This window comes from Cygnus atratus, chromosome 27 (genome assembly GCF_013377495.2).
Source record: "Cygnus atratus isolate AKBS03 ecotype Queensland, Australia chromosome 27, CAtr_DNAZoo_HiC_assembly, whole genome shotgun sequence".
Taxonomy (NCBI): domain Eukaryota; kingdom Metazoa; phylum Chordata; class Aves; order Anseriformes; family Anatidae; genus Cygnus; species Cygnus atratus.
Genome location: NC_066388.1, coordinates 330,326 through 344,459, shown reverse-complemented (window position 1 = coordinate 344,459; position 14,134 = coordinate 330,326). Strand labels below are relative to the sequence as shown.

Below are 14,134 nucleotides of genomic sequence, written 5' to 3'. Positions count from 1 at the left end.
TTCCTCACTTTATTATATGATATTAATAAAAAGGATGCATTTTTGCTTCATTTTCACATATACAACTTAAAGTATCTGCGCCCTGGAGAAAAAAGTGGAGCTAGTAGACATTACCTTGCTTTGCAAATTGATTGGCCAGTGGGATAAGGACTAGCTCAATACTAGCTACCTCCTTCTGCTGCTTTTATTCAACATCAAAATACCAGCCAAGACACTTTCAGCTATTTTTCTCCCCCACATTTCCTCCATTTTGGTCATGCAAATAAATTCAGCAGGAAGCATTCAGATGAAGCCCCAACATTCCTGTATAGCCAGCTAAGCTCTCCCCATCAGACCCCGCCGAAGGAAGAGCAGGTCAGCCGTGGGCGAAGCAGCCTCTGACCTCCTGCCCCACTGACGGGGCTCCGGCACCAGCAGCACCTGTGCTGAGACACAAGGGAAGGTGCAAACGGCACGGCCTGCTGCGCAGTCATCCAGGGGCTGCCGTACAGTGGGTTATTTAAAGCAACTCCAGCAATGCCTTGGATGTATGGTGCCCTCTGGAGAGCCCTCAAGAGCTATAATAAATATCCACTACTTGAGTTGGTCCTCATAAAAGTTCTTCTCTGCCAAAGCAGCTTTTCAGAAAACTCTACTGCCTGGTATATGTTGGGTGCTACCAGCTTCCAACTTGCAATCACCTTCCCTGTTAACCTGTCCCAAAGCTAAATCCCTCTCCTTTACAACCCCTTTTTTATTATATTAAGTATGACAACTACGTAAAATGTTTTGTTGCCTTGGCAACTGCAATGCACTAGCTTCAATCTGGGTTATAAGGAAGAGGACAGTCTTGACACTAACCCACAATAATGAGAATAGCAAAAACCAGTGGGCAAGAAACTCGACAAGGCACGTGGCTTCCTTACTTTGCACACACGTGCAGAGCAATTTGCTTCCCCTGCACCCACAAGGTCCAAGCTCATGGACAAGGCAGTATAAATGAGTGCAGAAGAGCCACATCTGGATTTCAAAATGAGCTTTCCATGCATGGAAGAGGTAATCATTTGCAGAAAGCATAGTGTAAACAAACACAGGCAGCCCTGCCAAAATCTACCAGGCTTGTGCAGCTCCACTCTCCCTTTGCATTGGAAGCAAGGCTCAGCAGAGGGCTGGTGCCCCCTTTGTCACTTGCACATTGGCCAAGATACAATGGAGAATCCCTTTTCAGAACGTATTCATTTATAGCACTAGAAATGAAGATTTCTTCATCTTTGTCTGCACTATAGATGTCTTCTGGAGTCAGGAACACAACCTGTAAGAACTGCTTTACCTTTCTGAATTCTTTCACTGCATGCTGTTACCATAACCCGCAGAGCCGGCCCTGCATGAGCACTGTGTACGTGCTCTGTGCATGCAGCAAACAGAAGAACCAGGGCCATGAGATGCCCCAGGCTCATCGCAGGGCTGCACCCCTGGTCTGGCTGCTTTAGCAGCACAGATGGCTCTTAAAGACCCCTTAAACTGGAGGGGGGGCTGTGCTGGTTTGGGATAAAAGATTACGGTAACTTATTTCCTCAGTCCCATATAGAGGACAATGAAGCTACAAAAACGCCTCTAAACAAGGAGAGCAAAATCTGGTTACACGCTAATTACAGGGTGGGAAGAGTTTTTGTTTTGCACAAACCCAAGCTGTCGATCTATTGTCTCCCATGCTTCTGTGCTTTCCTATAGGAGCTGGAGAGAGCTGTGCAGTACTCAGATACTTAGGCTCAAAGAAAATTGTATAAGAATGAACAATGGATAGAGGAAATAAAATAATCAGAGCGATTTCCCATAGAAATTGGTCAGACGAATGTCTCTAATTGGCATTTCATTATTACATTTGTAACACACTTTTGTGTGAATTTATTACTTTGTTTCCTCTTGTACTGAATGCCTATGAAAATCCCTTGGGACAAGATTTGAATCATTACCAGTGAATGGTAAGAAACTAAATTTAGAAAGACTGATAAAACTATTAATCTGTAAAAGAAGGAGGTCCTTAACAGTCCTGCAGGCCTTTGAGCCACTCTGGTGATCCCTGCACAGGCTGACTTGATCCTCATGGAGATGAAAGAGGAATGGGCCCTCCTATCAATAATTCATGTTATTTCAGAGCTCCGGAAAGCTCAGGGAACATCTGAGAGTCCCACTGCGCCTTGGCCCTGCAGTTGCACACTGTCATGTGGCTTGCTGCCGTCCAAGTGAGGCGGGCGGAGGCACCAGGAGCCCCCAGATGCCAAACCCAGTCCTCTCTGTCCTGGGATGTTCAGTACATCATACTCTGGTGCTTTCCTATTGCTCACCCAGTGCCCCGGTGTTTCTGGTCTGGAAGAGTCACTCTTGTGACTAATTGCAGGTGACTGAAAAACAAAAGGAGAAGGTGTGGGTATAAAACAGAGAATGAGCAGCACCCACCCATGCTGAAAACAAAAAGTGGCACATCTCTTCTGCACAATCCTATCTCCTATCCATGAGGCTGCTCTGATTTGAAATGAACTCCTTTTTCCTTTGCAATAAGAGCAGCACCAACAACAGCAATAATAATACAAACTCAGAAAGACTGGCAGGGGAGGGATAAATTACAGCTTCATGCCCCGGCAGCACATCACAGCTGCTCTCATTTCAGGTATCCAACAGGAAGAGCTGTCAGCTCTATTTTCCTGCAGTGGGAATTGGTTGCGGCGGGTACTGACACTGATCCCATCAGCACTGTCCCTGCATGCTCAACCTGCTGGAGCGGGGATGTGCCATCAGTTGGACGTACCAAAAGAGAACAGGGAGGCAAGAAATTAAGTACTGAGAGTCTCACAGGGAACTCGTGGCAGAGCCTGCAGCCACCTCTTGACTGCCTCGCCTCAGCCCTCTCCTCTGCAAAGCCATCCAGACTGGGAGGTGCTGCCGGAGCAATTACAGCCGCTCATCAGCTGCCTTTCCCTCCACTCCATCCATCCTTTGCAAAGAAGGGGAGGCAGAACAACACCTCATTAGAAAATCTGACGCCATCAGTTCCTTCTGCTAATTAGGATCCTGAATATGACTACATGCTCAGGTCCAGGAAGAATAATATCTGGAAGACATTCAAACACTCTGTGAATAAACAGGGCAGAGATAACACGAATATTACAGGGAATCTTTGAAGGTCTAACATTAGCAGGAGAAGGGCTACATTTGTCCTTTGGTAGCTTAAGCAAAATGAGACATTAGTGCTTACTGCCGGATTTGATCATCCTCCCTCATCATTCAGACTGCACTTAAAACTACCTGTAATATTTCAGTAACTAATACACCTTTGATATCCCTCTTCTAATCTGGGCAACCCTCAGTACTTCAGCCTGAAATGGTTCCCAAAGCTCACATGTAAGTGTATTAAGAGAGATTAGTTCATTCATCTACTCTTTGGTACCACATATCTCTATCACTTCATTTTAATAATTTGTACTAATTGACAGAGCAGATTTCCTCTCATACTCAGAAACTTGGGTAGTATGTAATTGCTCTAAATGATACCACAAACATTTTCAGTTGGAAACACCTGAGCCCATTTTGCTTCCAGTGCCTCTCCTGAGGCTTAACACACGAAAGAGGCTCCCGACTCGGTATGGCATCACACCAGATGTTGTTAACTTCTTGGTTCACTGCTGCTCCTTTGTTCTTTGTCCATTCCAAACCAACACACACTGTTCAGTTTTGTGAGGATGGGCAGATATTTGGGTTCCCAACACGCTCTGATATGCTCAAATCAAGCATTTCAGCAGGGAGAGACAGCAAACCTTCCTCCGTGGCCTCACGCCGCGATGGGCAGGAGATGGCGAGCAGACTGCTCTGCCCTCGGGGGGGCACCCGGCTGCCCCTGGGCTCAGCCCGCAGTTCCCCCTCCATGGGTGCCTCCAACATCTACGTGTAACACTGGCAGCGCCTCAGATGAGAAGCATAAAGCATTATTTTATATATTTGCCTGTTCACCTAGGTAGACACAGACAGACAGAAGGGCCCCAGGAGCACGGAGATACCCACTTGGTCTGGTGCTTGGAGCCCTTCAGGTGCGCGTGGTACTGCTCTATCGAGTTCAGCGTGACGTTGCAGATGTTGCACGTGTAGCTGCGCTTCAGGCCTGCAAAGAAAAGCCAGAAGTGTTAATTGTGCACCGGCTGAGCATTTTGGAGTAGTCTGAGGACAAGCTTAAGGCTGTGTAGGGAGAAAAAGCACCTCTATACTGCAGAAAATGGCAGAATTTGCTCTTACCCATGAAAACCAAGGGGGAAAGTGAAGTAATTCTTATCTTGCCTACAGAGAACCATTTGGGGAAAACAGAACAGTGGTAATGCCAAGAGAAAATGCATGGGTGGTCACCACAGCTAAGGACCTATTCCTCCTCTTTTGCAGTTGCAATTTGCTATTCCTCTTTCCCTCCGCCTTTCTGCTCCACACAACACAGGCCAGGGGCTGTCACTGTCACTGCAAAAGGCATCTGCCTTAGGAAATGTGCTGAGCCTCCTCATCCTCTGAAGGAGAGAAAGTGAGACACTGCCAAGCAGAGGACTTCCCTTCCATTCCAGGTCCCTGGCACAATCCTGCCTGTGCCACAGACTGTTCTGAATCAAAATGGCAGCTAGAAAGTGCAAATGGATGACGATGTCTGAAGAAAAAAACTACCAAAAAAAAAAAACCAGCATTAACCCTTGCCCTCTGCTAGCATCTAATTAATTAGAAGGCACTCATATCTTGTGTTTCATTTCCAGTTTCCTAGACTTTCTCCTTACAGTAACCTTTCTATTTACTTTTCCAGTCCAGGGTACACAAGCATTAGGGAAGCCTAAAGGAATATTTGTAAAAGGCATAGAGGGAGCAGAACCAAGCAGGGTTCAGAGGCAACTCCCTTGTGGAGACCGCAGTCCCCACAGCTCACCATCGCAGGCACCTCTCTCCCACGACTCTCACAAAGCATAATTTTGCTCACACTAATGAGTACTGAGGTCTCATTTATTCCTCTGCTCTTTTGTAGCATGCACAGATCAGAGTGTTATTCCTCATCATTGCATTTAGAGGCTGGACCACTTAGGGGCTTTTGTTTTCTTCTTTCTTCTTCCCTTTTTTTTTTTTTTTTCCAAAAGGATCAACTCACATGTATCCACTGAAATGAGAGGCTGGATTTGCTGAGCACATCAGCTGATCTCCAAAATCCAGGCACCCAGCAGCCTGTGTCTGAAGGTTGAGCTGCAAACCTGGCACGGGTTGCCTGGGGGCCATCCAAAAGCTGGCAGCCAGGAGCTCGTTTGCCTGACAGATTTACTGTTGGCTGCAATACCTGTCTGCACCCCGACCACAGAGCAGCCCTTGCTTTACTAATTTTAGCCCTCCGTGGATGCAAACAACTATTCATAAAGGCGTTACACTTTCTGCTGGCCAGCTGAGCACCACTGAACTAACATTGCAGTGCGCTCACAGTGGAAATGTTATTAGGAACTTTTGGGGTTGTTTTCATTTGTTTCATGTCTGGGTTTTGTTTGTTTTTCATTTTTAACATCCAACAAATCTCTTAGCTGCGCCTGCTATTCTCCATTTTCCTTTTTTTTTTTTTTTAATACAGCCACAGCTACAAGTCATTTTCCAAGTAAATACCTCACATTTTATTTTATTGTAATGTAAGTTGCAGAGAGCTAATACAAGTTAATGCAAGAGCAGGCAGCACAGGGGAGTGCTGGTCTCCACCGAAGTGCACCAGTAACATGCATGCAAGCTTTACCTGCTGCCAGCAAAGAGGAGGCAACTGGTGTCAGCAGCACTGAACCAAAGCACATGGACACCTCCAGGAATATGGAGGCGGGGGGGGGCCACAAAAGGGTGGAAGCTGCATTCCCACACTGGGCCAACTAGCCCCATGGGAAAGACATTTAAGCTTGAAGAGGAGCACGCACAACTTCGTGCACAGAAAAAGCACTCAGAGTAGGCAGCATTTCTCTGCTAATTCACTGCTCTGTGTCTGGGCACAGACTGCAGGGCAAAAAAGACCCAGACAACTAAGCAGATTCATGCACATCTCAGACAGAAGCTGCAAAACAATTTATGAGCAAAGTCACAAAAACAGTCTCTGCACATTCACTGGAATACATCCAAGATGAAGAATCAACAAAATTTGCCTGTGCTTCGTCTACTACCTATGATCAAATCTCAAGGCTCCGAGACATTCACTGCAGACAAGACATTTATTCACCTCAAGAGTGTGCATGCACAGAACATGACCACGAGACCCTGCAGGGTTATCAGGGCAGTCACAACGCAAATAAGAGCATGATAACAAGAGATGAGCCACCTTTCTTTGGAGATATTCCCAAGTTACATACAAACTGTGTCTAACTGTTGTGTAACAGCAAAAAAAGCAAGAGATGGGAGATGATTTATGTATACAATAAAAATTGCTCATTTAAAAATTGTAATAGCTTTTACATTGCTACCAATGTTCGTTGTTTTTTTTGCTCTCGACTGGGACTCAGACTGGGAGAGTTATTATTGCTTTTCTTCTGATACCATCCTTCCCACTGCATGTTGTTTCAGACCTTTTAATAAAGTGAATTGTCCTGGTTGTATCTCAGGGAACAGGGAATTTCGGAGTTAAGAAAAAGTTCAGGGTTAAGGATGGAATCTCTGTACAGCAAAGCATGAGAAAAACAGGTGCCTGTGATGTCCAGAGAAATAAAAAAAAAACTATTCTCAAAGTCTTGCACTAAATAAAAACCAATTTGTCATTTGACAATTTCCTTCCCTGAAGTGTAATTTAATGATAATTAAAATATAATTTAACTTAAGGCTGAGAGCATTCTCAATTCTCAGCAGTACAACAAAATCAAGACTTTGCCTTCTCTGAAAAACTGAAAATCTAAAAATAATAACATAGCAGACAGGCAACAATCAGAACTAGAGGCAGAGGAAAAAGGCCTTTTCCCAAGACAGCTTGCTGCCCAGTGGCTGGTCAAAATGACCGATATTATTTTTGATTCGCGTCAGTGTGTATTTCCTGGAAAGATGCTCATTTTGGTCCACTTCTGAAGTATTTATTCCTAGTGCCCTGGTACACTCCTCCCTCCCTCTGGAAAGGACATTAGCCTGCTTTGCACATCGCAGATCAAGTAATTATTTACACACTAATGTTCTGATTTTGCCTTTCTAGGCAGATTTTCACCCAAACCATTCATTAATGACTTTTGCAATCACATAAGAACACAATACTGTCGAGAAAGTTTCTCCACACCTGCTAGAGCTTTGGGGCATAGCAGATTCAATTTGTTTCTCTTTTATTATTATTTATTATTATTATTTCTCTGTCCATAAATGAGGAGAGGCAGACCACTATCTGGATTCAACATTTATTTTTTGCAGGAGGGATCAGAAGCCTCTTTTAGGAAATCCAACAGCAGCAGCATCTCCTTGCCCTTCGCAGCACCCAACTCCCACAGCGCCCTGGCTGCTGCTGTGCCCCGGTGGGACCCATGGGGTCTGGAGCCAGGCCCGCGGGTGCTGCAGCAGGGGCTCGAGGACGGCTGGGCCGAGAGCCTCCACGCGGTGCCAGCAGCATGCCGAGGGACCGTACAGCAAGGACAGGCTCCGTGCCCACCCAGCTCCACACGCTGTGCCAGAATGAAGGGCAGAAAAACACAAGCAATTTCTGGTTTCTATAAATGGAGCAAACTTGGCAACAAGGCGCAAAGGGTCAGTACAACTCAGACTGCCAGAGTGCCCGGGAAAGGATAAGGCTCTCTTCTCTCTGCTGTGTACATATCATTTAACTCCATTATTCTTTCACCTTGGGAAAAGAGTACAGTGGTTTCAAAGCAGAATTACAGAAACAGTCACTTCTGTGCCTCATCTAACATGTTTTTACTGAAAAGACAGAGTGCGGCTGAACGTACATTAAATGCCTGTTTCCCTCCTGGATATCCTTGAAAAAGAGAGATGGCAATCTGAGTGTTCTTATTGCTGTTATGTAGGGCAAGACTTGACATAAATTAAGCATATAAATGCAGGCCTAAGTGTTTCCAATCCCCCGATTCTGTTGTCTCCCTTAATACCCTGAATGTAAGAGAGTGGTTTCTTCTCTCCTCCCCTCTTTTGTATTTTAACATCCTAGTAATTCCCTTGGCATCACAGGCAGTATTAACACCACTGACATTAAACATACATTGGCATTACAGTAAACCATTGATGCTAAAGTAATTTCTGTCCTGTTCTCCTAGAAATAAAGGGAATTCTGAATTTCAGAGTCTCTGTGGTCAGGTTTCTGCTTTGCACTGATTCACTTCCATGAAGATCTGAACAGAGCATTTCAACCTTAATTGAAGGGCTCAGCTTAAAATACCAGAGTTGTGGGATTCTTACCACGGGCTGCTGAGCTCTTTAAGAACAGTTTTAATGTACCATATAATAGTCTCTTTGAATTTCCACAGTATTATTTCTTCAAAGAAATTGTTCAAATACTTCGTTTAGAATAAGTAATGTACAACGTTATCAAATGTGATCAGTTTATGCTTACCATAATTAACCGTATAGGATATACACTAACCATTCCCCAGCTATGTCTTACAGGCTCTCATAAAATCACATTTATCTTTTTTGAACATCAGACCCTAGCTAGACAAAACAGCCCCACTTTGTTCAAACACCTTGAGCATCTCTCACCTAGGAATTTGGCCCAACATAAAGCTAAACATCTTTAAAAATATTCAGGTGAGTACTTGAGAATAGGAAGTAAGCTATAGGGCAAAGGTATTGAAATAGTCACCTACAACTTTTTGTGTTGTGATGTGGCATGGCAAAAAATCACACTGCAAATACATTTTTGGATGCTCTCCTTACTGAATGTACTGGAGATGCAGCAGCAATGGTTTTACAGCCAAGCTCTGACCACCACTGGCGTGCACATTGCACTGGGCTCTAGGAGGCAGGGACCACGTACGCTTGTGCCACAGCACAGGGCAAGGGATGGAAGAGGCACCGCAGCAGGGACAGGAGGTGCCTTGGCACTTCTTGCAGCAGACCAAGCCTTTGGACAATGCCGTGACCCCAGCAAGGCAGAGACCAGGACTGTGGCCTAAGAACCTGGCAACACTTTAAATTAAGGTAATAAGGTTCTAATGCTCAGCGGCTAATTTAATGGCAGACACTAACAACAGCCTTACTGAATCTTAATTACTTGTGTAGGTGGAAACATCACCAGTGACTAGAGTTCCTAACTGGGGACACCGATTTCTTTCCACAGCATGTCAGAGCGTCTCGCAGTTACAAACAAGGGGTTGCCTGACCTGCCAGCCAAAATCATGCGCCCTGAGACGGATTTGTGGAGCTGAAGCCTCAGGTGTGAAATGGACTCCACCGAAATTAGGCACAGAATAATAAAAGTAGCCTTGGATAAACTGCAAGATGAAACTAAAAGCAACAACCACCTCCAGAACATCAAAATTAACAGTATTGATCTCACTCGAGCTTACCAAGGCTGCCAACTCGGTTGAAACTAGCGTCATAAAATGCGCCCAACCAAAGCCTGAACAAAGTGTGCTGGAGTTGAGTATCAGCACAGAAGGCAGTCTGCAATGCCAAGGTGGTCCCAGCCAGAGTAGCTTGTTAGTAAATTCTGTGTTCTGTCTATACTCACATTTACTTTTGCATCCTCGTGACATATCAGCATTCTCTTCCCTGAATCATGACATGCATATAAAATTGAATGCACTCTTATATCCATTAAATAAAATATTAAAAAGTAAAGTCATTAATGTCATTCTGCATAAAATGCATTAAAACACATTCCAGGGGAGTACTTGTTAAATCACTTCTTACTAACCAAAAGCAACAGCACAGTACAAAAAGTATTTATAAGGCATACAAGGAAATTACGAGCCATGAAGGAAAATTAAACTCAGTTCTTTGCCTGATTTTTCAAGATAGCATCTGCACCTCTGACAATTTACCTTTGTATGGAGAATACAAAGGCTATAGGTGACAACAACGCTGTGCAACCATTCCGATTCTGCTTTACTGCAGAGGTTGCTATATTTTATTCTAGGGATTCATGGTGCAATCCCCTTGACAGGCACTGGTGCCTTTCTTGTTCACCAGGGGCCAAGTGCTCTGGGAAGACGACTCATGTTCACATGGTTTACAGCATCCCATCTACAGGCTGGCCCCGAATCTGTCTCCATCACTCAGTAAAATTCAAGTTTCACTGGCAGGTACCAGAGATAGCCAGCAGAAAGGCGAGACCCAAGCTGAAAGGAGCTGAAGTGGTTCAGCTCCCTCTGCTCTGCACTCTGCAGCGCCACTGTAATGGCATTTAATTTTAATGCAACCCTGCCCTGCTACTTAGATCTCACACAAAATCGTCATTCTCAATCACCCTGAACAGCACCCACCGCTTGGCCAAAGCATTCAGACTACGTGACCGAATGCTCACATGCATCGTAACTTTACCTCGGAACACGCTAGAGAAATGGTGCTGTTATTGAGGCATCTTTTTGCTTCCCCCCTCCCTTTTCTCATTTCTGAAAAGAAGTAAGATTTCAAAATTGCAGGATGAGCACTTGGCAAGAAGAATCAATGTTTTTGTTTCCCATAAATATCAGTTGTCCAAAAATATAACTCTATTCTTATTTCTCCAAATACACATTCATATTTATCAATAAATATTTTATTATAGCCATTATCAAAGCATCAAAGGCTGCTGAAATGTTGTACTTCAACTGACACTGCTCTTTCCAGGCTTACACAACACATCAAATGTTAGTCTCCCACAGCAGTCAAAATAGAATTAATATTTAACTTGTGTTGGGAAAGCCAGGGATAGCATGGAAAGGAAATGAGTCTGCATTCTACTGAACACTGAGGTTGCAAAACAAGCAGAGGGAATGGAGAGCACACGGCCATGACACCAACCATGTCCTGCAGACACCAAACTGCAGGACACCGAAATCAATGGTCAAACGAAGTCTCAGCGGCCAGCACAGGACAGGCTGCCACTGGGTAACTCTGAACGTTTTTCTTGAAGTAATATTTGACACAATCTGCCAAAGTAAACTATTTCCTTGGACATCCGGGAGATCTCATTCTGTGTTTTTTTTTGTTTTGTTTGTTTGTTGTTGTTGGTTTTTTTACTGCATAGGTCTGCCTTCCACATCAGTAGAGACCAGCCTTAGCCAGTCGCATACAGGAGAGCAGTAGCCTGCCCTGTTTTCCTTGGCCTGGCCGTGCAGCTCGCAGCACCCAGAGCTCACCTCTGCCCGCGCTGCGGGTGCTCACACCCCGCACGGTCCTGCTGGTGCTAGCAGGACGCACAGCCCTCCGACTTCAACTCTCCTAAGCGGGAGCTAAATGAATAAAACACTTCGCCGTTGATTTGTTTACAGTTAGTGACATCTTCAGCCACTCCTGAGCTTGGCATGGTTCGCAGTACTGAGCACTTCCATGTTACTGTCCCAGGTTTTATTTCCCCGTGTATTTTCAGCAGTGGGCAGTGACTCAGCCACATGAATCATTTACGGCATTGTGAGTCACACCGGGTAGCACACGAAGGATCTGGATAACCATTACAAGGCTTACTGGAGATCAAGAAATGCACAACATAGTGCATAGTCATTAGTATTTAAAGGAAAATTATTTCATTTAGCAAGGAAAAAAAAAAAGGTATCTTAAAATGTTAATGCTCTCCCATATGGTTTTGAAAATCAAACCTGTACTTTTTCCTCAGCCCATTTTAGTCAAACATACTGTGTACATGCAGGATTATAATTGGAGACCACAGAGAACACTCTTTCAAATGGAGTTCCTTACCTATTCTCCTGTAATTATATCTCTATATTAAAAAGGAGCTTTGTTCAGAGTTCAGTGTGAGGCCACATCCTCAGGTGGTTTAAAGTAGCACATCTCCATAAACACACAACTTTAAGCGAGCTAATGACCAGTATCTGTCTGCCACCAACACGATATACCAGCAGCAGGCAAGGCAGCCGAGGAGGGCTCAGGTCGCTCACTGCCTGGACCAGCCCAGAAAGCCACTCTCCCTTTTTCAGGAACACAGCAAATTTCTGTTTAACACACCGATAGCAAACAATCAATACTGCTCTTGGACTGCTGGCCCAGGGTACTGCAGAGTTTCACACACATCGACCAAGTCACAGCAGACACCGTGTGCTCCCTCTCCCTGCAGCAGGGGTGGGCTCCGCCTGCAGCAGCGGAGCAGCCCAGCTCCTGGGCTCCCAGCCGGGCTGAGCACTCTGCCCTCATTTCCTCTAGGCTCGGAGGGATCATCCAACACTTGCTCAAGGACAGATGTACTATCAGATGAGACTACTTCAGGGAGAGGCAAAAGAAAAACCTAGAAAACAACTTCTAAATAATGCCGCTGAACCGCAGTGCGCCATCTCAGCAGAGATGCTCTCTCAGCAGCGTGAAACTCAGAAGGCAGCAGCAGACCCCCGCTCTCCCCTTGCCCTCACCTCTCAGCTCGCCAAGGTCCAGGGTCTTCCCCAGCTGCTCCAGCAGGTCGGCTCTGGCCGCGTTCTTCTTGTGCTTCTTGCCGTCGTAGTGCTGCTGGGCCATCATGGGGTTGTTGAACCAGGCAGCGCACAGCTGGCAGTACCGGTCCGAATCCCTTCGCTGGTGCGGCGAGGACACCACGGTGGGACGGTCCGTGTGCGGCTGCTTGAGGGAGCTTAGAGCGGTTTCTGCAGAAGAGAACACTCGGGGGGGTTAGCTTTCCACAGGCAAGTGCTGCCACCTAAATAGCCCCAGACCCTGAAGCAGCTCCTGCATTAGATGCCAGGAATAATCAACAGTGGTTACAGTGTCCCACCAGATATTCCAGATGGCACTGCTTGGAAATGTACCATTTCTCATAAAAAATAAAATAAAATAAAATAAAAAATTGCAGTTACACAGCTCATTGTTGTTGTGACTAAATCTACTAAATTTCTCCTGCTTAAGTTGCTACATCCAGGAAAAATTGCCAGTGGAGAATAAACAAAATATGCAAAGCCATCGGCTTCTCAAGATAGAGAAACAGATTTATAATATCTCAGGATTCTTATTTTTCAGTGTATTTGGTATTGGAAAGAACAGGGAAAACTGTAATAATTTTAGTATAACAGATGGAAAAAGATACTCTATATTCAGACCCCTCATTCAAAGGTTTTCGTATTATGAAGTGACAAATGCAGCAATCCATGACCTTAATTTAGTCCCATTTCCCCTCAGATTCACCACAAGGCTGTCTGGGATAACAAATGTGATCCAAATAACTTCAAAAGAAAAAACGGTGACAGGTCCTCACATAATGGAGCTGCACCTTGTTTGCCGTAAGCTTCCTACTTTGTACAGTATAAATCACAAAACCATGTGAAAACAGTTTCAAGTAGAATAAAATTTAGATAGCATTGGAATACAAAAACACTCGACTAGTACTTAATTATCACACCTCATTCAAAAATTCCGTTTTATGTGACTCTATTTTTTTTTCCAGATGAAATCTCTGCTATCTAAATAATTAACAAACTGCGCCCTCTCCGTGCTACAAGGATAGGCAACTTTTAAGGCTGCAAGCAGGAGTTTAAGGCTTGCCTGTAATGGGGAGGCTCCTTGCTGCTCCAGCTGAGCCCCAGCAGAGCACAGGATGGCAAGCAACGGAACCACCTCAGTGCCTGGTGCCAGGAACGGCAGCAGGGAGCACAACGAACCCCTATTTAGACACATAATAATGACCCAAGCCCACTGCACTTGTCTCCACAGCTCCAGAGAGTTCACGTTGCTGTAAGTCTTCTGCTGACCTGTTCGGGATTGCACATCTATTAACCTTCCTCAGGGAAATCATATCTTACATATCATGTTACTTACAACCTTATCCATTTCCAGGGCTATATAAGCCTCTATTGTTTTGATGACACCTGCCAAGGTATCAGATGTTCTCTGCCCGGATTATTGCTGGTTGTGAGGCACTGTCATCCTCCCGTCCACGTCTCTTTTGGAGAAACACCTGAAGAAGAATTTTCTCACTTCTGCTGATGTGACCCACGCTCTGCACAGTGCTAGCAGAACGAGCTCTTTTGGGCATTAGTTAATAAAGTGACTGCCTAATTGA

The 14,134-nt window shown here is 45.0% G+C and overlaps 1 protein-coding gene across 1 annotated transcript in view; it reads right to left on the bottom strand.

Annotated features, from left to right (window-relative positions):
• The window catches only part of ZMAT4 (zinc finger matrin-type 4), a 68,881-nt gene that overhangs the window by 3,133 nt on the left and 51,614 nt on the right, over positions 1-14,134 (bottom strand). The window contains exons 5-6 of the mRNA XM_035562798.2: positions 12,498-12,725; positions 4,036-4,132 (exon numbers count right to left, since the gene is read on the bottom strand). Of these exons, the coding sequence (XP_035418691.1) occupies positions 4,036-4,132; positions 12,498-12,725 (325 nt within the window). The remainder of the gene's footprint in view (positions 1-4,035; positions 4,133-12,497; positions 12,726-14,134) is intronic.